General features: G+C 37.2%; 1 protein-coding gene across 10 annotated transcripts in view; it reads right to left on the reverse strand.

Annotated features, from left to right (window-relative positions):
• Nucleotides 1–7,538: 7,538 nt before the first annotated feature.
• Nucleotides 7,539–24,907, reverse strand: part of LOC107186170 (putative transcription factor capicua) — a 90,740-nt gene continuing 73,371 nt past the window's right edge. For 6 of the 10 annotated variants that reach the window (XM_015573988.1, XM_015573983.1, XM_015573986.1 and 3 more), the window contains 21 exons: nucleotides 24,133–24,422; nucleotides 20,385–20,779; nucleotides 16,427–16,991; nucleotides 16,062–16,322; nucleotides 15,735–15,846; nucleotides 15,442–15,648; nucleotides 15,250–15,365; nucleotides 14,286–15,157; nucleotides 13,967–14,183; nucleotides 13,623–13,703; nucleotides 12,039–12,322; nucleotides 11,441–11,848; nucleotides 11,054–11,363; nucleotides 10,620–10,948; nucleotides 9,884–10,073; nucleotides 9,423–9,626; nucleotides 9,049–9,315; nucleotides 8,755–8,962; nucleotides 8,463–8,680; nucleotides 7,896–8,375; nucleotides 7,539–7,812 (listed from right to left, as the gene is read on the reverse strand). In XM_015573988.1, the coding sequence (XP_015429474.1) occupies nucleotides 7,742–7,812; nucleotides 7,896–8,375; nucleotides 8,463–8,680; nucleotides 8,755–8,962; nucleotides 9,049–9,315; nucleotides 9,423–9,626; nucleotides 9,884–10,073; nucleotides 10,620–10,948; nucleotides 11,054–11,363; nucleotides 11,441–11,848; nucleotides 12,039–12,322; nucleotides 13,623–13,703; nucleotides 13,967–14,183; nucleotides 14,286–15,157; nucleotides 15,250–15,365; nucleotides 15,442–15,648; nucleotides 15,735–15,846; nucleotides 16,062–16,322; nucleotides 16,427–16,991; nucleotides 20,385–20,759 (5,775 nt within the window). In that variant the 5' untranslated portion in view covers nucleotides 20,760–20,779; nucleotides 24,133–24,422 and the 3' untranslated portion in view covers nucleotides 7,539–7,741. Of the gene's footprint in view, nucleotides 7,813–7,895; nucleotides 8,376–8,462; nucleotides 8,681–8,754; nucleotides 8,963–9,048; nucleotides 9,316–9,422; nucleotides 9,627–9,883; nucleotides 10,074–10,619; nucleotides 10,949–11,053; nucleotides 11,364–11,440; nucleotides 11,849–12,038; nucleotides 12,323–13,622; nucleotides 13,704–13,966; nucleotides 14,184–14,285; nucleotides 15,158–15,249; nucleotides 15,366–15,441; nucleotides 15,649–15,734; nucleotides 15,847–16,061; nucleotides 16,323–16,426; nucleotides 16,992–20,384; nucleotides 20,780–24,132; nucleotides 24,423–24,907 lie in introns of those variants that run through there. The other 4 variants (XM_015573990.1, XM_015573991.1, XM_015573989.1 and 1 more) reach the window with 4 other exon arrangements.

The following is a 24,907-nucleotide window of genomic DNA, read 5'->3' on the forward strand; positions in this document are numbered from 1 at the left end:
CCATAGTACAGGCACCACCCGTAATTGGGTTACTTACCAGACCTTATTAGGTAGATTGTATTTTTGTTGTTGTTATATCGTACAAGATCACGACCAAGTGTTCCTTGTCACAAGAGTACACGGAAACACGTGAAACGAAGCGGTACATGTACTAAAACCGTTTGTATATATATATTTTAATATATTATTTATACTAACAGTATCGTTTTTTAATGGAATTTTTGGATTTCTTCGAAATGTTTTGTGATATACTTCACGATGAAGATATACATACGTATACACAGAAGGACAGTAGACCCTGAGGTGCCATAAACAGAAGCTCCATTTGCGGTCTGGCTCGGTAAGGATACTCGAAATCGATTTAGGGTAGATGCACCAGTAAATGAACACGTACCAGTGAATGAACATGATATAAAACAACAAGTAAATTAAGTTAGTAAAATAAGTAAATGATTAAATACTGATTTTTTTCAATTCTTTGTTTCATATTCAAACAATTTTCGCGCCACTGGTTAGAAATGTTCATTTACCTAATACCGTTCATTCACTGGTGAAATCTGTATTTTTTTCATCTAAATTTACTTAATTACATTTTTCTAATTTCTTAAATTGACATATATACGTATATACGTTATAAAACGGCATGGATACTAGAAAATCAAATTTTTATGTGGCAAATATTTACTAATACTATCATTATTTAAAATTCCTCTTTAATAGTTACAATATCTTTTAAGTGCTCATTCATTGGTGCGTTCACCCTGCCGTATATAGGGTATAGGGTTATCAAACGAGATGTCAGTCTTTGACTGTCGTGATACTCTTAGCTGACTTCAATCCCTTTTTATGGTCCCTTCTTATAGGTTTACTACGTCATCCTATCGTCACAATCGGTTACAAACGATGCAGTCACAAAATAAGTACCCAAGGACACACAAGACCCAAGTCCCTATGCATTCTTCTATTTCACCACCTCGAAACGATCATACCGGTAACTGACAAACAATTCCCCCAATAGTAGAAAAACTACAAATGTTAATTACCATTGATAATGTTCAATAAAACCAAAGAAAGTAGTGAACTTAAAGGGACCCCAGACAATTCGTACAATTCTATTGGGCGCCCAAAAAACTTTTAGGTCCGTGTTTCTGTCTATTCTTTTGATCCAGCGCCAGAAAACACCGAGTATTTAGCTCCTAATCATACGATTACGCTACGCGTCTTCCACCATGTAACACTTCCAAATGTATGAAATTTAAAATAACAACTGTTCCCAGAGTTTCATCTATATGGAAGTAATAACGGAAGGCTGACTCGAGTCGTCATGCGAGAGACTACTACAGATCCTAAAGTGTTTAATGTTAACGATGAGAATTAATATTTACACGCGTGAGCCAATAAATCTCGGAATACTCTTGTACGTTCAGCAATACAGGTGGTGTTGTGACACGCGCGCAAGATCGGAGGATCTGGGCGTCAGAATATCGTAAGGACCGGGATATCGAGACGGCGGATGTTCTTCGTAAAGGTAATAGGTGGGAGGCCGGGGCAGTGGGGGCGGGGCGTGTGAAGCATCAGAGAAGACGGTATTCAAAGAAAGAGTATTTCAACGCACAAGCAACTGATTATTACTTCGTGGAAATTTTTTCATTTCTTGTAATGATTAAAATTTCGGAAATGTAATGTCCGTAGTACGCAGAACAATATTTACATTGGTAATTTATGGTATATGCCGCGTAAACGCTGATAATCACATTCTCTTCTCGGTCTCTCGCGTAACTGTTATTTACACACACGGGGGATTCGCGTTCGAGTCGGAACGTTTTTGCTGTTACCCGCCCGACTTTTAAAAGAACAGATCTCGTCGATCTATGCAACGTTCTCATTGCAGACAGCCGTTGGCCGGATTGGTACAGATTTTAATTACTTTCAGCCTTATTTTTATTTCATCCTACGCGATATCTGTAATATATACATGTATATGTATATATATATATACACACATATATCCATTTGTTATATGAATATATATATATACATATATGTATGTAATCATACGTATGTGTGTATATGCATATTTATATGCACGTTAAAAGTTTTGTGTGTGTATTTGTGTCAAACGTTTGACCGTGTTCGTAATAATATTTGTTTCTCGTTACAATTACGCTCGATTACCTTACGCACCGTACATTATGCGTGTACTTTCTAGTACAGTGCACCGATGCTGTACAATTACCAAAGATTCACTGTATATTGGTTAATAACGCAGAGGGAGAGTCATTTTACCATTTCTATATTTGCGGTACTGTTTTCCTACGCTCGGGTATATACTTCTTTTTGTCGTTTAACATCGTTCGGTGACTGATGGTGGCATTAATAATAATAATAATCATTATTTATAACAATTTTAAAAATATTTGCAGAATTAAACAAGAAATAATAAAATGACTATAATAGACGATAGCAACTTAGAACATAGTAAAAATACATTAATGTAAATAATAATAATAATAATAATAAAAAAGAAAGAACGTCGAAAAACGTTTTTGGGTGCGGTAAGGAGGAGAAGTGAGCTGGTACTTCTTTATACACAGAGAAATGATGGGTTGCATGGGGATGGGAAAGAGGATTATTACACGCCGGTGAAGAAAATGCCAGTGGTGTAGCCGCCACTTTACTTTACTTCTGTTTTCCTAGATCACAGTCACATGTACGGCTGCTAAATCACGGAACATGTTTCATCACCATTTTCGTTTTCTCGGGGGGGATCATCCTTCGGCGATTGAATGAAAAGGAAGCGAATAGAGAAGACGAGGAAAGGAAAGGAGGAAGAAAGTACGAAAATTATGGATCGAAATCTTATCAATACTGGAAAATAGTTCGCTAGTTTACACAAGTATAAAATATAATATTATATCCGGTTAAATTCTTTGACGGGGGAGCGGCGGGAGGCAAATGAGAGAGAGACACTCGATCCCTGTTAAGATCTCTCTTTTATGTGCAGATATCGAAAAATCAACAACAAAAAAATACGATTAAAAGGTTATCGAACCTCCGTAACACCGTTTAATTCCATTTCAAAAAAATCATCCTCATTTACGAACGTATTACACCGTTCCCCCCATATTGATCGTGTACAGCGAAATTAAATTACACAATCTAAACGTAAAACTGATATTGCGGAAATTCTAAAATAAAGGTTACACGCGTTATCTCTAAAAATATTCACCATGGTAAAATAATACATTTATACAAGACAAAAAAAAAGAGTGCTGAATAATACTTTTGAAACAAGGTGACCGAAAATTCGATGCGTAATCTACAAAACTGAATTTAAAACGATTCGTTGTAAGGAAGCGTTCCGAACTGCGCGAAATTCGAACTATTCTCACAGTAAAACATGGGAGACGGAGCACTACCGACCCTGCTAGTAGGAACGAGAAGATAGAGAACGTTTAAAACAGGTATTTTTTTTTTTTAATAAGCTTGATCGATGAACGTGCGAATGCGACAGTTAAATTATATTTCTTGTTCTTCTCCTTTTTACAGAATAAATATATGTTGGGGAGTGAGAGGGAAGGAGAATGGAGGTGATTCATCTCCGATGGCGTCACGTAGGCAGGAGTAGATCAACGCAGATTTCAAGTGTCTCTTTTCCCTCAAGTTAATTTGCTTTGCCACCGGGGGTGGTTTTAATGCCCTCCGTAATAGAAGACCGAAAAAAAAAAAATAAAAGAAAAGAAAACAATAAATCGAGAAATGGTAAGAGAGAGAATAATGTAATTATATGTTATGTACAAATAATAGTATCCTAGCATTGTAGGAAAGGGGGTTAAACTTTGGAGGAGGGTAGAGGGGACCGTCCCGTGTGCCCGCAAGAATCCACTAAGGCCCCGCCAAAAACTGGATCGATCTTTTTACGCGGGGGAGTAGTAGGTAATCCTGCCTGCGGCGAATCTCGATCGATCGATCGATCGTAAACAACTACGAATTACATACACGCCTACGGTGTCTCTACCATTTGTCGGATGTACCCTATTTTTTCTTTACTTCATAATACGTACTCAAGTTAGTGTATCCGTATATATATTTTTGTTTTTCTTCTATTTACAAAATCCTTGTAGAATAGACATTGTTCCTATCCTAACTACAATAATGCGTGCCGTGGCGCGAGACTTTTAAACCCTTTAAGGTGCGCTTTTTATTACTTTTTTTCTGCTCTTTCGTACGTGTATGTGTACATGTGTGTGTGTGTGTGAGTGTATATATGTGTGTATATATATATATATACACATATTATGTATGTATAAACATATCACTAATTTACATTATCTAATTTACAGCCAAATTCAACAATCCCCGCTGAAATTCAACGCGTTTACCGATGGATCGTGTTCGAACATTATTTTATTTTTTCTGTAACATAAAAAAAAGGCGATTATTTCCTTGATAAAACGAGTTAAAACGAATCGCATGTGGGGGAGGGGACGAGGAAGGCGAAGATGTTTCAAGGAGCCGACAGAGAACGGTTGTGTGACACGGCCGCCTGAAACCGTCTCCAATGCCACCGAGCCCGAGGTGTGTAACAAAAAAAAAGGGAGAGAAGGGGATGATCGTTAGAGAGCGACATGAGGGGCGATATATTTTTAAGGGCGAACCGTTTCAGAGAGCTGTGACGAGGGCAGGTTCATCGAAACGACAGTCCCATTACACGGTATACAGAACGTTCGGACGATTCGAACATGTACGCTTAAAGATAACTTAGGAAAACGAATAAAAAGAAAAAGGGAAGCTAATAAATGTTCGCAGTGAACCATCTTCGAGTAAGCAGCGACTTTCCGGTAGGATAATAAAAACAAAACACAATAAGAATACAATATACTGAAACGAGAATTGTACGAGATAAAAACAATAAAATGACAAAATAATTTAAGCGAACGCGGATGGATAAGATACATTAGTGATATACAAAAAAAAATCGCTGTTCAGCGTGAAAGGATCAATGATGACTAAGTACTCTTTTCACTTAGTTTAGTAAGTACTACAGATTCACTCGTTTTTAGTCACCTTTTTTCTTTAAAACAGCCTGTATACCGGGACTGTGGTCGTCCATTAAGATGGAGCACCTGCCAGAGAGACGGTGGAGAATCTCCAAGAATACTTTGTATTTATATAACAAAAAAAAAATAATAATGATCGAGTCGTTATCCGAGGTATGATAATATTCTGTCCAATGATAGTGTCTTTGGAAAGTACACCGAGGACAACGACACGATCAAATCGTTGATTACTAACATTACAAATATACTTCGATATTTTCCCATAGTCTAAGATAGAGGACCATGAAAACATGGTACTTTAACTGTAAAAAAGATGTTATCGTACGAATAAAACATTGCTTCTCAGTTCTATACGAGAATATATAATACGATGTATTCTTAATAATCTAACCTCAACTATGATAAAAAATAAGACCTGTGCGACTGGTACTCGTACTAATACCAACGGCAGACGCCCAGTTCATGGTGACTTTAATAAACAATATTCAAAGTTGGTGTCAAACTACTGTTCTCCTGTGTTTAATGATGATCATTTCATATAGTGTATGGGAATCATTTTTTTAACCATAAAATAACTGCAATTAGTTAAGTGGAATTTAAATAATGTTACGGTAACTGAAGTTAGTGAACAAAGTAAGCTTGGGACTTCTCGAGGTGCATGAACTTAAGCTCTGGCAATCTCAGGATGAATATAAAATGTAAGGTCGCCTAGAAGGAAGAACCATCGCTAAGATATTTCATAAAACTAAGAATCTTAGAGACCTGGGAGCTATGGCGACCGCGCTAGCTCTTAAATACCTTAAGCTTACGGATCTAATTGTAAGTACTGTTGGGTTCTATCAGGAATGGACACGAGAGTGAAGATGACAGTCTTCAGACACTTATTATAAGTCACTTAATTCACAAAAGGTGTGGCCAATAATTTTGACCACTGATATCTGTATCTCTTTTAAGTCCATTCTCATCAGAATCCGACACTACCAAATGATTGTAAGTGATGATGGTGATAATGAATCTAAGGAACAATAAATTCCATTAAAAGCACAGTAACAAAATTCGAATCGCAACAACGTATTCGATAAATTTAACATTAAATATTCTCCACTTTTTTCCTACCTCGATGCTCGGTGTGTATAAATCTATTTAGCTTGATATATTTTATCTACATTAAATCGCACGCATCAGACGACGAAGCAACAGATAAAAGCAAACAAATTTGTCACGGCCAAAAAAATAAATAAAAAAAAAATACGGCCTGTATAAAACAGCTTACATCTAAATTGGCCACAAAGAAAAAAAAAACGAAAAATAATAAGGCATGCAGACCAATTTTAAAATATTGTATAAAACGTGAAACGAACGCGTTGAACTTGAGCGGGGCTCTAAAAACAGTAGATAAGTACTTTCGAGAATATTGGAAACATATTAGATATTACCTATATCAAGTGCTGTCTAACAATTAATTCTTTACTATTCATGGGACTTATTTACGCATGCAATCCCTCTTCTGTTTGTCGCCGCACAATGGCACGATTTCTTTATCTCCACTGTTTTATCTCTTTATAACCTATAAATCACCAAAAGAATGCTTTCATCTTTAAAATCTTCAGACACAGCATCATAGACACTTTAAACTCTCCAGGTATCTCCCATTACAAGACATGCCATAGTATATATATACAAATATATATATATATATATATATATTATAACTAAAGTATATAAACTCTGATTTCATTTTATAATGATCCATTAATTTTAATACTCTCTAATTACGATTTTCTGTCCCTCTTTCTCTCAGCACACACCCATACAAATCGTATACACGCGCGCGCAATTTCATTGTCCTATATCATACACACTTTCTCTCTCTCTCTCTATCTCTTCCTTTGTTTTCTACCTGGATCTCAATAACATTTTTAACAATGTTCAACAACGGCTTAGGCCTTCCATAATCCCGCCAAGGTGTTTCGATGTACAAATATCTGTCACGCATTTCTTTTGGAATTATACAAGTAACTATGAATTGTGACTTCATAATGTAGTAAAATAATTTTCACATTTCTATCAATTACCCTTTCATAAATCATCTTTGGATTTAGAATGCAGAACAGTATTGTCTTTTCTTCGACGAGAAGAAAGCTCTTTCTTTTTATCTCGAAACAGTTATGCAATTATAGTCATTCGTCTCGTTTTTCATTTTCACTCTGTTATCAGACAATATAATACGGTTAAACCTGCAAGTTTGAGCATCTAATTCACTAATGAGCGTAATCGTTGCTAAAATACATTTAAATTCTTTACCTCGCGAACATTTCACAATTTTTACATAATTCATTAATCCGCGAGAACACAGATACTCGGAACACATGGCATTGAGTTCAACATCTGTGATGTTGAGATACACTCGATTACTTTCTCCAACTCCATTTTCTATATACAATATTGAAAATTCTACTGATATGTGTACATCAACTCACCTTGATATGCCTGTCTATTAAGTTACCTGCACCAGGTTACATCAAAGTTCGAATTGCACTAAAGCCTTGCAGCACTTTACAACTCGCGAAAACTTGTACATCAACAATTCTCCCAACAAAAACTTTCCTTTTTCAGTGGATAATGATGTACTCGTGCTGTGGAGTAAGGGGATGCATAGTATCACAGTTGGCACGTGGGTGCTAGCTACCACTACTGCTTACAGGCAGTGAATGTGGAGCTCCCATCGATGTAGGAGGAGCAGTCAATGGTCCTAAGAAAAACATTCTTCGTTAAATGGTTATATAAGGATTAAATGTTACTAAATGGAAGGTTTGCGTATACATATATAGTTACCAGTCACGTTAGGTGAAGGCTCAGAAACAGGTAATGGACTAACCAGACTGTTAGCACTCATTGGTGTTGAGTTAGCTTTTAATTTTTGTCTGACTTCTCTTATCTTTAATTGCAAGCTTGTCTTATTAGGAAATATATCCGCGTGTTTCGTTTGAAAAGCCGTGGTGGCCTGCGTTGACGGGAAGTAACCATTCTCTTGAAATAATTGCATCACAAGAAGCCGACGTTGCTCCAATACTTTTCTATGACCACGCTCGTTTTCACTTCTACCAATTCCGACCGAATTTCCAGCACCTCCTCCAGGTGTCTTTGGTGTTCTAGGTGAATTCGCGTCAACGTCTCCTCCGAGATCGCTGTTAGCTCTATACGCGTCAACGTTGAAATCTGGACCAAAGAACGTGTTTCCTGTTAACTTGACACTGGAAGTTGATTTTGGAGTGGCGGACACTGATGTATCTGATTCGATGTCATCCTCATTCACTGTTCAAACCGGACAAATATATTTTGCATGAGAATGAGTACAAAAGTATTAAAAATACTTTGTTCCAAAATTACTGAAATAATTACTTGTAGGCCTATGAGGTCCTTGCATGGATTTTTTCCGATAACTCTGCATTTGCATGGACGATTGTAAATTCGACGAGTGTAAGCCAGACGTTACTACGGAACCATGAGCAGATGAACTTGGTGTACTGATACTGATTGCACTTGGACTTTGTATGTCTTCCGGTTTGAATTCCGGTAAGGACGAGAACTTTTCCTGGAAATTAACTTGCTCGAGAACTCTGAAATTGTTGTTTAACATTAGATATACTGTTGTAGTGAAAATTGTTATGAATCTAAAACAATCTATCGATACCTGTCCATTCCATCTTCGACATTCTTCTTGAAGAAAGATCCCTTTTTGGTGGAAGGTGACGGTGAAGCATGAGATTCTGGAAAATTTTGTTGTTGTTGTTGCTGCTGCATCTGTTCTACGGTTTGCGAGGCATTCATTTGTGGACGATTGTCGCAATGCTGAGACGTCAAAGGCCCATGGTCTCCTGCATTCGATGTGGGAGGCATTGCTATAAATTTAACTCAATCAGTTACAAACATATCTTTAATTTTTATACGAACTCTTTGTTAAGAAAATAGTATTGTAAGACCATACCCATTGATTGTCTCCTTTGCAACGGTGCTCGACCAAGTTGTGCTGGCGTTGGGGCAAGCATGAAGGGCCCTTTACTTGGACCTATATCATTATTTTGGGCTTCATCTATGGAATATGATTTATTTGCAGACATGTCTGTACTACCATGGTTGCTAATAGGTGTGTGAGGAGTATGTGGAGTAGGAGGCTGTTTATGTTTATCGTTTGTAGCAGGTAAAAGAATGTTGATCGCGTCTTTCCTGTCTGATTCAGATTTGATGTTCGTCACTGAAACAAAAACATTTTGTTACCAACCTATGATTGAAAAACAAAAAACAAACGAAATAATTGTTTCAAAAATTAAGTTTTTAATTTAGGGAGTTATTGTGACTTACCATAAAACTGAGCATGATTATTTCCTACTTGGTTCTCGTTCTTCTCGGATTCCGCAAGGCGTGCTACTGGATGACCAATTCCTCGGTAGGTCGACGTAGTGGAAGTCGTTGAAACTGAGTAAGGTTTACTCACAATAACACTGTGGGTTTCCATCTTATTACCGGAAACTAAACCTTGTGAAGATATGTTGCGGTTACCAGCATCTGTAATAAACAATATACATTTACTGTTTATGAATTGCGGAATACTGTACCATGTGGATAAAACAAAAATAAAGATGATATATAATATATATCACTTCAAATTATATAAAATTGGATTTTGATACAGAATGCATAAAATAAAATTAGGTAGAAATTTAAATGCAAAGGTAAAAAATAAGTAGAAAGGCATTACGTACGATTACTATTATTGTTATTGTTATTATAAAAAAAAATTATTGCTTATTGCATAATCTTACCAGAGATAGGGATTTGAAAGCCACAGTACATCCTTGGATGCGGTGGTGCTGGATCAAGGTACTGCGATCCCTGCTGCGGTTTGGAAACAGCCACCAAATCGTTATCGAGCAATGTTAGAGTGACCGATTGTTGATAAGGGACAGCTGAAGTAAGGGGGCGAAGAATAGTGCCTAAGGACTGCAACGGCTGCTGTTGTTTGAACAGAGCCATCATGGATTTTCAACCAAACTGTCAGTTGTATTAAATTTGAAACTTAATATCTGAGTTTATTCGCATGTGTTTACTACGTATAATCCTTTAGACAAATATAGAGTCCATTGCTCCCTCAATTCAGTTTAAAAATAAAAAAAAAAAAAAAAAACGAAGAGATACCCAAATAATGTGGCAGTTAGGTAAGTAGGCACGTGCGAATAGCCCTTTCATTATATTAATCAATATTATAGTAACTATTCATACCTTTAAACATTACCCTAATTTTTAATAATTATATTGTATTTTGAAATAAGTTTACACATTGTCAACACTTAATCAAGTAATATCTATGTAATTGTAAAAGAATCAGTATGAAATTTTTAAATATTCACACATGCCTGAATAAAAAGGAACGTTTAAAAAAGGATTTTAGGAAAATTCAGACATTACTACGTATGCGATTGTAACTCGTCCGAATCACTTTAGGTATGTATATTACTATGAAACATGTTCGATTGTTTGAAAAAAAAAAAAAACACTTACAGAATGTATTTGTGAAGCAGAATGTACTGGAGCAGCTGTAAATTTAGGCATGTTCCTGCCATTTTCGTGAATGCTAGCCACCAGATTGCTCATGCTGTACTGAGTACTGTACTGCTGTTCACTTTTTACTGGTTCCGGTTTAATAACTTTTGGAGATATTGGCATTGTTATGAACGCACCGCCAGTCGGTTGAAAACCGGACACTCCAGTCGGATTGACAGGGCTATGATAAGGATACGTACTCGACAAAACAGACACCGTTCCGCCTTTATCCATAGAGGCGTGATGATACTTTGTTGTAGTCTCTATACCTGTTGAAGGTATTCGTGCTAAACAAACGGAGAAATTGACTTTACCTGATACAATACTACGTCGCTAAACAATCATATTTTCAATAAATTGCATAATAATAACAATCAAATAATAAAACGAACCTTTTATTGGTTTAGGCCTACAGGTAACTTCTTGCTTCACACTCAATGCCTCTATCTTCTGACCACTGACAGGCGAGAACCGCGATTGCGTATAACATTTCTTCTCGCCGTCGTCATCTTGCACATCATTATCGCTATCTGTTAATTTATCTTTGCATTTCAAATCTATTTCGGGCTGTGGATCCTCGCAAATCACCATTTGATCTTCGTCTGATGCATTGCCGTCTTCTTCCTGCTTTATGTCAGATTCGGTATTTTCAACTTGCACAGGCACTTCCATTATTCGATGCGCGTGCGACGGATTAATAACCTAAATAACACATTTTTTTTAATACAACGAATTTTAACTGAAGTAGTCACTTGGATATCCATCTAAATTAATGTTACCTCAATCGTGGCGACGTCGTTATAGACTGTCGTGACAGGAATAGTAATTTCGTCGGTAGTCCTTGGTGTTATTGTTACGTCATCAGGTGGTCCCATGTCTACATCTTCACCGGTACTATTTAATTTCCCTCGAGATTCAATGCCTTTAAAACTGGTCGTTGATGTTTTCCGCCTGTCTTTGCTGCACCACTTCCAATCCGGATGTGCTTTGAAATGCGCTTCTTTCACCTCCGATGCAAGATTATGATATTTCTGTTTTTCTTCTGGGCCTAATGCGTACCACCACTCTCCTAATATTTTCGACACGGTACGATTATCTTGATTCGGATGCCGCTGGTGCACCACTGCACGGTGACGTTTTGAGAAAATCATAAATGCGTTCATCGGTCGGCGTATTCGATCCTTAGTCTGAAAATGGAAATCCGTTAGAAAATAAATGGTTTAATATTAACTTTACTGTCTGATGCGCTTTAAGTAACATACGTTGAACGTAAAAGAAGTTAATACAGCCATCGATGAAATACATTACCATACGTTTCTAAGTAAACAGAAGTTTCTAATTATTTTTTAATCCATCTTTCAAATAATTTGAACTTACTTTAAGTGGACTCTGTGGCTCTTTGGAATGCAACGCACTAAGGGACTGACTACGTCTCTTATTGACATTAGCCTCCACTTCGGCGGGCGTTGTTGGTTCCGCTTCAAAGACATCATCATCTTCCTCTTCAGCTGGGGTAATGGGATCTGGTCCTGGACCAGGCACCTCTTCACCAGGTGTGCTCATACTTATTGGAATTGGAGGTGCACTCAAAGGTGGACTTAGGGCAGATGGTGGAGGACTCACTTCTGATTGATCCAATACTGTCGTCTGCCAGGAAAAAGCTGCAATGAAATTCTTTGCGTTAATCGCGATGGTTGTGGTTAGTAATGATGTAGGAATAGGAGCTGGTAGAATAATATTATTATAATTTATAGCTCGTTGCTATACCGGGTGTTTCATTTCATAAAATATTAGCGAGGCGAAACTTGTTTTCAGAATGTTCTCTCAGCATCACTGACAAAAGCACCCCGAAGGGAACAAAAAACTACTACGTCCACGTCGTCGTTCCTGGATAGCGCTAATAGTAGTTAATAAAGTAGTTAATCGAGCACCCTGATGCTGAGAATCTGATCTTTTTCCGTAGAATCTAAATCTGCAATAAAAAATGGAGGTTTCCATGTAAGATTCCAAAGTTGCCCCCGCCCTACCCCCAGGCGGCAAAAATTTATCACAGGTGGATGGCCCCTTTGAAAATATTAAGAATTTATATGAAATATTTTTTTCGTACGATGCGTATTTCTCGAGATATTTCGATTTGTCAAATTAAATGAAACACCCTGTTTACATATGCATATGAAATTATGTTAATGCGTGTAAGAGGAACTGTTTTACGAGTCAAATTGGCTATGTATTTCATATTATATTACTGCTTTTAAAACAACAAGTTCGTCTTAATTTAACGTTACTTTTTTTTCGTATAGTTTAGAATCTAATCGAAATTGTTCTTTCACTAATAAATCGTAAAATTACAGTGAACATCAATGAAATGACCTCTTCCCAACATTAAAGTAACATTAAACGTGACAGTGCATTTGAGTCAGAGTAAGATGACATGTAAGACACAGTTCGAATATGAGCAAAAAACTGGTCTGTTGTATTTGTTGTAAAATAGGTAATGGTACAATTTACACGTTTGATAGATTTGTCGTTTAAAGTGCACTGATCAAATGATTATATTCAAATGTAAAATACAACTATATCTATATGTAAGTTTATTTATTAGATGCATTGTGTGATCATTATTCCATATTTATTGGTTTTCATTATATTACGCAAAATATGCAATTAAGATGGAAAGAATATATGACTGACAGCATAAATATTGATACATTGAATATACTCTATGAAGACAATAAAGTACTTGTCCTTTTATAACAATGAAAAAAATAGTATGAAATATTAATGTTGTATTTCTGTAATATGAAATATACTATAATCTATACTTATTACAGTTATAATGTACGTTACATGACAATTGTAAAGCATATTGTATGCATTTATATGTATTATTACCATTGGTAATATAATTTACAACAAAGATGAAAACAGTCATACAGTTCGTTTGACAGTGAGAACTCAAACCTTTTTTCCAGTTGCGCCCTGCATTGTTCAGTAATGATGGGGGATGGGGCTGGTATACAGGAGGGACTTCATGGCTGCCATCTGTGAAAGCCTTACTGTTTAGTCGAATTCACTAATATAGTTAACGGAAACGTATATTTGTTGAACGAAACCGTAAAATATATTATGGATGTCATAAAATAATTACGATTTTGTAAAAATATTTCATACAAGTTATAATGTACAGATTAAAACAAAACGTAGTTTAGATACACAAATAAAAGGATGGAATAATAAATGCAACAACAAAAATATGGCTTGTACGGTACTTTGGACAATAAAGTATACGTATGTTTCAAACTTACACAAGACTCCGTTGTTTTTTGAGTTTTCTTCTCTGGTCGGTTGAGTTTTTGGAATCTGTATTAAATTTCCCGGTTGAACAATTACGTGCTGGAAGACACTTGTGGGGGTAGATGGATTCGATACTTCTGTCGTGGTTGTCATCACTACGCTTGTAGGCGGTGGTTGAGTTCTCTGCATGTCCATATGCGTGGGCGCATGGGTGGCTACTTTACTTGCCTAATAAAAACGATGTGTCGTTGTGTAAACTAGAGTACAGTTTTCAACGTGGTACACACTGTAAATCTGTCAGAGCTTAGGGAATATTTTAAAATTGCTTACTTGTAACACCGACAATTTATCGATATGGACGGATGAAACAGCAGGCGACAGTGGAGGTTGACATTGCGTTTGATGCAACGATGGTGGAAGCTGACCTAACTGATTCATTAATCCTGGCCTGTATTTGTCATCCTGGTTCGTTATGTGGCCTGCTGCGGACACATCCATGCTGTTCTTTATTACAAGATACTTTTTTTCGTGTTGATGCTGCATCACGTAAATTGGCTGGCTTTGAGTTTGCGGTTGTGCATAATCAACAGGCTGTTCCAACGGTTTATGCAGAAGAGTTAAGTTCTGAGGTGTCGGCGCGGACAGTGCAGTCATATGAGGGGAATGAGATGGCTTCAGTATCTGTGGACTTTGTTCCGGGATTTCCGAATGACCGGGGAAACCGTTGTTTGTGGTGAGCGCGTGCTGAAGAATTATGCCTTGTTGTTGTTGAGCTATGGTCGTCACAACCGAGGGATGTCGCGGCGGCGTGCTTTGTTCCGACCATGCCAATGTCAAATTAGGCGGTCCGGGTATACCACGACTCACGGGAGAGATTCTTATCACGCTTGTTCCTATACTAGCTGGGACAGGGGCCGTTGGAGCTGGTCGATTTGATCTAACCACTCGATTAGGTTCAGGCTTTATCACCTGCTGTTGATACTGATTAAGAAACGTGGACTGAGTAGGTGAATGTTTCCATTTCGCACCAGGCGACGTTAATGGAGTTGCATGATGAGCAGGACTTGAAATGGGCATAAACATATTGTTCTGGTTCAGTCCCAGTGGTGGTACCGGCGACTGATTGATACACGGGGATATCGAAGACTGTCCCGTCGGCGATGAAAAGGCTGGCGTTGCCGATCTAGAACTTCCTAAAGACACTACACAACAAAAGGAAATATATAACATACGGTGATTGTGACATTCTTAAAGGTGAATGTCTTGCAAACACGACCGAAAATAGAAGACTCACCGAGCATGTTAGCAGCTTCAGTTTCATCCTGATCAAATCGACCAGCAATTCTTCTATCCCCGTAATTTGGAGAAGTATCAGAGTCTCTTGATGTCTCTTCGCCATCTATTTTACCACTGTGAAATATTAATTCAGTGTAACAGACAAAACATGTATGAATAACTTCTAAACGTCACTTGGAAATTTCATTACCCCGGAAATGTATTTGTCGGTCCTCTAAGACCAGATCCTTTCAAGCTAAGATGACGAGAACAATATCCTCTTCGTTGGCTTTCTTTGGAACACCCTTCTTTGCTACAGAGTCGACGCCATTGTTTACCGTTGAATTTTTTCCTAACTCCGCTTGGTGTAGCCACTACATCACCTTTTTTATATCTATGTGGCGTTGCCGCCTGAGATCTATTTAACATTCGACAAGAAATCTATAGTGTTTCGGCCATTAACAATGAGAGATTTATCTTTCGTCAATTTTTCAGACTTTTTACCTGGGCGTGGCTGCTTGAGAACGAGGAGTTATACTGCGCTGTTCCACTAGACTACTGGTACTTCCCCGGCTTTGCATGCTACTCCGTTTACTGCTCCCTGACAATTTTGCATCTGTCAGTTGAATATATTTGAATTACTATACTATTGTACTTACTAGTGTGTGCTCGGATAACAACTAGATACTTTAGAAAAACGGTATGCAAACATTGTTACGCTAAACTACCGTTAAAAAGTTAAACGAAACTGAAAACCATTTGAATCGCATACTAGTACAATATCTCGGTTGTATGTTTCAAGTGTATACAGAGAGTAGAGTTTCATCTAACCTGCGTCTGAAGGGAATGTAATATCTTCCCTGTCTAAGTCATCTTCACTTTCTAAATCATCGTACGGTCGGTTTCCATTGCTTAACGCTGTGTTGGCAGAATGCGCAGAAGTGCCTAAAGTCATGAGAGGACTAGTACCAGTTGTTCTGTAATAACCACCTGTGTCACTATGAGTTGATATATGAGATGTATGGTGAGAAGAGTGATGGAGCAAAATTGGCACTGCCGCTGGAGCTTCCGAAGAATTTCGATAGCCATGTTCTGGATCAAAAAGACGCGATACATTCGAGTCAATAAAACTGGGTATGTGGCCGATAAAAAGCATGTGTCAATTATACATTGTGCTGTGCAAGGGGATGACATACCAATTCCATCGACTCTCGAAGAATCACAGTCTTCCAATCCTTCCTCCAATTCGTCCCACCACGGGGGCTGTACTAATCGAAGGTCCGCACGTTTCACAACGTAACTGTCACTCTGATCGTCCTCCCTTGGTATTTTCACAACAAAACGCTTAGGCTTCGTTAATATCTTGCACACTGTCCCCTTCACAAACACTTTAGTCGCATCGATGTGATTGCTCGACGTTGGACACCTGATGCAAACTTTCGCATCTAAAGTCACGTGCCCCACGGACGGGCTTGCATCGCCTATCACATCGTACCTCCCCGCGCCCAAAACGTCAGTGTAACGCACTAGCTTTCGTTCCCCGTCGAATTCTATGAAAATCTCGCCTTGAACAACGTCACGAATAACACCCGGATAATAATACGAATCCCTTAAAGCTAACACTCTGTGATCGCACCACTCACTGAGATCAATAGCAACGGTAGCAGGCCGAGGACGCGAACGTAAAGGTTCTTCCCGAAGAGAATAATCCACTGCTGTACTTTGAGGCGGTAGAACTACCACCGAATGTGCTGAAGATACCTGACAAATATACATCATTGCCGTTTAATTTAGGTAAATTAATACATTCCTCGTTACGTATAACATAGACTTTAGCATCCTTCGACAATGTTATTTTCAAAGACAGAATATCATTTGCGTGCAGTTCTTTTCAACCATCATACACTCGAGTCTTTTTCTGCTAGGTTAAATATCACTATTACTGCCAGTGTCCCTAATACTGTCACTATATTTATGATACCTAATAAACACGTAACCGTTTAAAGAATTGTGTAGAAAAAATTGTATTGTTAAATTCGGACTCTCTGATTTACATACAAAAAAGAAAGAAATGTACCTGGTAGTTAACAATTAATGTTAAAAAATGAAAGTGCAATTTAAGCGATAAAAACGCAACCATACAAGTAGGGAAGTGATGGCGAAATCATACTGAGGAAAGAACCGCAGTTTTACTATTTACTGTATATATTACCCCTTCAGATATCTTCGAAACTGTTAGGTTCACAGAAATATTTGTTTAATCAAAATTGCACAGTACGAAGAGAGCCATCCGATGGGGCTAATAGTTTTTTTTGCAGGTGAATGTACTTTGGATATTTCAAGGTCACCTCCATTTCTTTTTAAATGGATCGGTATGTTTTCGTTTCCGTAGAATGATAGAGGATCTTAAAACGAGTTCAACGACTTATTACATAAGATCGTAGTAGGTGTTGAAAATGAAGACCATCACTATCAATGCAACATTGGATTCGTTTTATAACTGATTCACGTGCAAGTCTTATAACGTCAGAACTTAATTGACGCACAGACTGCAATAATTCGCTGTTGCATGTCTTGAGGTGTAGTTGATACTTCTTTGTACACTTTATCTTTCAATATTCCCCATAGAAAGAAATCTAGAGATGTCAAATCTGGTAAACGAGCTGGCCACGATATTAAACCGCCGCGTCTAATCCAAAGATTTTGAAATTTTTCATCGAGTTCCCTTCGCGCAATCAATGAATAATGTGCTGGGCATCCATGATGTTGATACCACATGGTTCGTCGTGTAAATAAAGACAATTCTTCTAGCTAAGGACCCAATGTATCCTTCATAAAATTAGCGTAGATGTGGCCATTCAAATTTCCATTGATAAAATGAGAACCAATAATTTTATTACCTCTGATACCGCACCATACATTCACAGATCATTGTCTCTGATATTCAACCTGCCGCAGCCAATGTAGATTTTCCGCTGCCCATAAATGCATGTTATGCAAATTAATATTCCCGTGATTTGTGAATGTTGCCTCATCAGTAAATAAGACGATATTACGAAATAACTCATTGTTTTGGATCTGATATTTACCCCATCGATAAAATTCAACGCGATTCATGAAGTCGTTCCCCTGTAATTTTTGGTGAAGACTAACTGGTACGGATGAAATTTGTGACGGTGCAAAGTTCGAAGTACGCTCCTCCTAGTAATACCAGATTCGAGTTCAATTTGTCGCCAACTAATGAGGATTTGTAGCCACACTTGCGACCACACCGATTTCATTTTCGTCGTTCGTTTCTCGCTTTCAGCGTTCAGTTTTACGAATACTTCAACTACTGGTTTACCTAGGTTTATCACACACATTTTTTAATGTTCCACGCGAAGGCTGAGACCGATGTGTATATCGTTCAGTATACTAGTCTTTTGCCTTTACAGAATTTTGTTGGCATTCGCCATAAATAAGAAGCACATCAACTTGCTCTACAAACGGATACCTACATCATGCCTGGTTGACCGATACGATACTACTCTTAATCATGTTTATCTTATTCTGCAAACTTATTAAAGTGTCCTTAGATATCGTTCAGTATACTAGTCTTTTGCCTAGTCTTTTGCCTTTACTGACCGATACGATACTACTCTTAATCATGTTTATCTTATTCTGCAAACTTATTAAAGTGTCCTTTAAACAGTGTTTATTTTCAGTGAAGTAAACTGTAAGAATTATCGCTTTTTTCTACTTTCTATGACCTTCAATGACCTTATGTAATAGGTCGTTGAACTCGTTTTAAGATTCCCTATCATTCTACGGAAACAAAAACATACCGATCCATTTAAAAAAAAACTATTAGCGCAATGGGATGGCTCTCTTCGTACTGTGCAATTTTGATTCAACAAATATTTCTGTGAATCTTATAATTTCGAAGATATCTAAGATGGTAATAGTTATTGCCCTACCCTGTATATAAGAATTACTTTAATTACTGAGGTGATTAAGAATTATTCATTAATTCTTTATATTTAATGTATAAAACTATTTTGTTCATCAAGATTATGTTACATAATATTATGCTCCAAATTGAAATGATTTTTAAGTTAAACAACACGTGAAATGATTAAATAAAGTTACCCTAAAATCTTAAGGTGGCAGTAATTGGGACATCTACCCTACAACCACTATGTTACTTTCTACTTTAAAAAATTGATTAGAAATACAGTTATCAAAGTATCTTATTAAATCAAAAAGAATTCTATACGGATCAGAATTAATGAACAGAATTATATAGAGAAAATAATTCATTGACAATGTGCGGATGTTTGAAAATTTCTTCAAATGAATTCATATAATATTGGTAATTAGCTTTTCTTCGTAGTATTCATAATGCTGTAAACTGTAAATATACAGACCAACTGCACCTTTTAACCCTTTCTGCCATTAATTATTAAGTTGTTGCACATGAAATGGTCGTTTTATTACTGGCACTTGATATTATATTGAACACTGTAAATATTATATTTTATTAGACAAAGCAAGATTAAATATACTCTATACACGTTTTTGATTGAAATATAATGGTTACATTCATGTTGTATTTATTACACAATAATTATACTGAATTTAAGGCTGATTTTTCGAAAACTCATTTAGCTTCCATCTTTTTCGCAGAATGTTGCATTAGTAAATAGTAGCTTTTTAGCAGAAACCTAAATACATCTATATAAAGTTTATTTATGAATTTGGCTTAAATAGCCATCTTTTAATGGCTGTAATTACCTGAAATGAATTATTTAATTTAATTAACTTCAGTATTTAACATAACTAATTTTATTGCCATGTCACGTAGTACTTCGAAACGAGTATCGTAAACTGTGTAATTTTCCAATAAAAAAGGATCTATGCTACTATTTTTAATTCGTAAAAGTAATGTCAAACATATCTATCAGTAAAATCGGCCATTTAATTTCCAACGACCTATTATTTATTATGACACATGGTATTTTCAGGCTGACAGTATCAGTTGTATAAAACGCTAAGTAAGTTAGTTAATAATTTCCAAAATGGAATCACACACGAGCAGAAAGGGGTTAAATCTGATACAGTTCTGCGTTCTATACTCGAATACAGTCGTGTGAACGATAACAAACACACACGTACTTGATAACAATCGGATTCTTGCTGTTGCGGAGACTGCCGGGTTATGGTTGACTGTTGAACTAAACCAGACTGACTGCCGAGCGTCATGCTCGGTGTCCGTATGTTCACCATGTTGTTTATATTGCTTGTTACATTGCTGGTCTTGTCCATTTCCTCGAGCTCCGACGGATCGAACTTTCGTTTCTTTGGAAGTTTCTTAGCGCTGATCGTTGGATCGGATGGATCCCGCTGAGGTGGCGCCAGCGGCGGGGGTGGTTGTTCATGGATAGATTTCTCGTCGATCGAACTGCCGCCACCACCCCCGCCCGCCCCATATTGTCCGCCTCCAAGGGGATCTCCCCGTTTCTCGTGCATCTCTGAATGAGCAGTCAGCATTTTGGCCGCCTCACGCTGCTCTGTAAAATTAAAGATCTTCCATTTTAGACACTCTCGCCGCCTACGGATTATTAACACAGTGGTGTTAATAGATTAACCCTAGAATGCCTCCCGGGGGGGGGGCTCCGCTAACCCACAAGTCGAATAACGTAAAATTAAAACTATTTCCTTTCAGCAAAAAATTTTCAAAAAATTATTTATTGTCGTATACATGTTTAAGTTTGATATTCAAAGGTCCTGGTTACTATATGTATATGAAAAACACTGTGCATAAGAAAAAGAAAGCCGACTACGCGTCGCGACACTGGCGATCGCGCGTCGATGCTATTACGTCTGATTACACGATATATTACGCCTTTCTCGTCTCAAAAGAATAACAAACGATCACAGAACGAAGAATCGAACTAATGGAAGAATTAGATTCAGATGAGTTCCATGGTAGTATACTATTTTACGCTATCATTCTATTTTACAAATACATGTAAAAAAAATAATATTAAGGAAAAACATATGCTGTCTTGTTTACGATGTATAATATACTCGAATGTTACAAAATTTTCATCACAAAATAATTTTTTTTAGGAGAAATATGTAAGAAGTGTGAGTTCGAGGAGCCCCCTCCTTGGGCGTTTACGTGATAGTTCGAGGCTCGGGCATTCTAGGGCTAAAGGTTCGGTGGTTGATTTATGGAGCGCTCTAAAAACTACCTTTCTATTTTATTTGTTTTACATAGAGCAGAATGAATATGATATTTTCAGAGATTTATATTCAAAGATTTATTTCTGGAAAGCGAACACAAACGGTAATTTTTTTGAGTAGAATAGATAGAAGTAGAATAGATAGAACTAGAGATTTTATGAGGTCGTATATAAAATATAAACCTCACTAAAACTTATTCTACTGAATTTCAGATAATCGAGTACGTAATAGGTGCATAAAATCCGCAGTTTTGTTTATCAGTGTTGTCTATTTAAAAAGGGAAAACGTATATCTTGTGTTTTCGAATGTACAGTACATATTAAATAGACTTTTTTTCAATATAAGAATAATATATGGTCACAAAATCGAGGAGATTGGTAAGAATGATAGAAAATACGTATACCTTGTATACACGCTGGTCAAAATAATTACATTATCAGCTACGTACTTGATTTTATCGCTGGCTACGATATCCAATGCATTGGTTCACTTATGTCAGTATGTTATAAACGGTATAGTTCTGTTTCACCCCTGAATTTAGGTTCGTTACGCCTGAATTACCCGGAAACATGAACCCCTAATTCTTTCAAGCAATGTAGCCCTTGAAAGTAATGATATTTAATGTACCTTTTTGAAGATGAATATTACAGCGACAGTTACGATCGACTATAATGTCGCAACTGTATTATTTAGTAATTCATTATCAATTTATCGTATGTAAATTTTAAATGGTAAAAAGTACTACAATAAACCTTAATATATATTCTACAAATAGTATATTTGGTATACTATTAATACTCGTTTATAACTGTATTTAATAACGTTATTTATAATAATGATAAATCAATAATACGTTTACCTTAAACGCAATTTAATGCGACTAATAACACAAAGGAACACTGAAAAACATTTCGAATTTGTTTATAAATCACTTACTATCTCATGTGAGTTATACAAATTTATTTATTAAAGAAAAATAGGTGTTTTTTAAGTTCACCAAAGTAAACTTTAAACAGTTTCCATGCTACTTTTCGCCAACAAGGCCGTACGTAAGTTAAACGAGGAGTGGAGCACATTTGCGTTATTCAAACAAAGTTGTGAGTCACTGTACCACAAAACCAACAAACAAAAAAGGGAGAGTACTTAACGACTCCTTTTTCACACCACAGAAGTTGCGGTTTAGTTAGCCGTCTAGTTTCTACGTGCTAATTGAAAGGAATACGGAATGAGTAACAGAACAGGGTTGAAGTAACAGACTTGATACATTTCGAATTCCCTGAAATTCAAGCCAAATGAAACGAATGAGCGTTCTAATGAATTCGGTAGAGTATTTTACTTCCTTTGCAAGGTAACAAGAGAATACTTTACATACAAAGAAAATAAACAAATACCGAAACATTCTTCAATTATCTCGAGAAGATGAATGATTTGGATACTTAGGAGTATCTTAAAAACTTGAATACTTCCGAGTACACTGTGAAATGTTTATTTTGGATGTATCAGTATCGAGTACTTTGAAAAATTGAGTATTTCTAATGTACCTTAAGTATTAAGTATAAAATGCCTTGAAAGAATCGAGTCCTCCTATTTCAGAGAAAAAAAATATTTCAAACGCTTAAAAAAAATCGAGTAATCAAGTCCTTCTAGTAAACTCGAACAAAAATTAATTCGAGATCTTCAGACACCCTGAGAAACCGAATATCGTTAGAATTGCTCCAATAACTTAATAATTCGTAATATTCGAGTATCTCCCAACAAAAAATGCATGAATAGTCCGAGTACCCCAACAAAAGTCTAAACTACTCGCAACGAAAAACCAAACGAAAACATTCAAATAACGATTATTCGAGTATCGTCAATATAATAATTCGTGTAGATACACGGCTCAGTTTTGTTCTCCGATTTCAGTAAAAGAAAAAAAAAACACTGCTCCTAATTAATAAACTACATACACATTTTGAAAGTTCACACTTCGACACGTTCTTTACAAAGAACATCATTAAGATTGGTGTTAAATTTTTTTCAATCGACCTTGTTCTGGAAATGAACGACGAGAAGGTGTACCTTCGAGCAATTATGCTACAGTGGTTGAAAGTATTCGTACACCCTTTAAAACGGAACAACTTTTTTAAAATTGGTCCAAATGACTTAAGTTCTCGTGTGAAGTTAGAGACATTAGTTTACTAAATGATGTGTAAAAAAAATTTGAAAAAGTTACAATTGCTCCAAAACACGAAGAAAATAGTAAAGGTCGTTTTTTACAACTTTTTGATCTGAGGATATAATGATGCTGCAGGCATCGCATATGACATTTTGGTGAACCCCATCATAAGATATAGAAATACATGTAGACTGTGCGTCAGGCTGGTCCGGCGTCCCACCTTTAGAAAGAGATGGGTTATTTTCGGTGGACATGCTATCTCTTTCTAATATAACTCAGTCAACGACTCAAAATCCAGATCCCCAGAACCTCATCCACTCCCACTACTTAGATTTAAAAAGAGATGCCAATTTCTCCGAAAGCTATCTACCTTTTTATCGACTTGGGACACCCGTTTCAGGGAGACGTGCAGTTTATATTTCTATGTCTATGAACCCAATAGATATTTTATTTCGTCGAAGAAACATGCGTTTCAGGTACGTTAACGTGTATATCAAGACAATATATACTCACAGTCCGTACAGTCGAGAGGAGGCTGTGTGCTGAAATGTGGCGAGTTGAAGCTGGGAGGGTGGTGACACCGGCTGGGTGCATACCTCAGCACCCGGCTGTCGGGGACAGGATGCGTCGAGTCTGGGCTCTCTCGTCTTTGTCTATCTTGCGACAGGGTTGCTGCTGTTCCCTCTCCCAACTCCAATTCTTCTTCCCAGCCCCAACTGCCGAGCATCCTCCTCCGAAAATTCTCCTCTTAGGCGGACACTCTTCTCTTCTTTCTTAATTGCCTTGTACCTCTAGTCAATGTCCTGGACAACAAGAACGTGTTTCGGAACGGTTACCAACCAGATGGAGAGTGGTAGTAGTTCGGTTGTGTTTCAGGGCGAGAATACGATTTTCACGAGCAACTTGTCTCGTTTATTGCACGTCGCTCTTAACGGGATTCCCTTTCTGTCCCTTTTGCGCTCGCGGCGGGGCTGCTTCGCTTCCCGTGTTATACAGTCGATTAAGGCTGTCAATGGCAGGTCCTCCATTAACACAGCCTTAATCCTTTTCGGTTGCGCGAAGTATATACCCGCCATACGGCGAACGCAGACGCGCGAAAAACAGATTTCGAACTCAATTTTTCTATAGAAATTTACTGGCTTGCCTCGTCGAGCAATTCTATGGGTATTCCATGCATTGGGATCATTTGATGGATTTTGTATATCCGAGTACTTTCGAGTGCCTTGCAAAATTGATGTGCTTGCAATTGTATCGAAAGTTTGAGTACTTGCAGGTACTGTGAAAATTT

Source organism: Dufourea novaeangliae, unplaced genomic scaffold (genome assembly GCF_001272555.1).
Source record: "Dufourea novaeangliae isolate 0120121106 unplaced genomic scaffold, ASM127255v1 scaffold76, whole genome shotgun sequence".
In the NCBI taxonomy this organism is placed as follows: Eukaryota; Metazoa; Arthropoda; class Insecta; order Hymenoptera; family Halictidae; genus Dufourea; species Dufourea novaeangliae.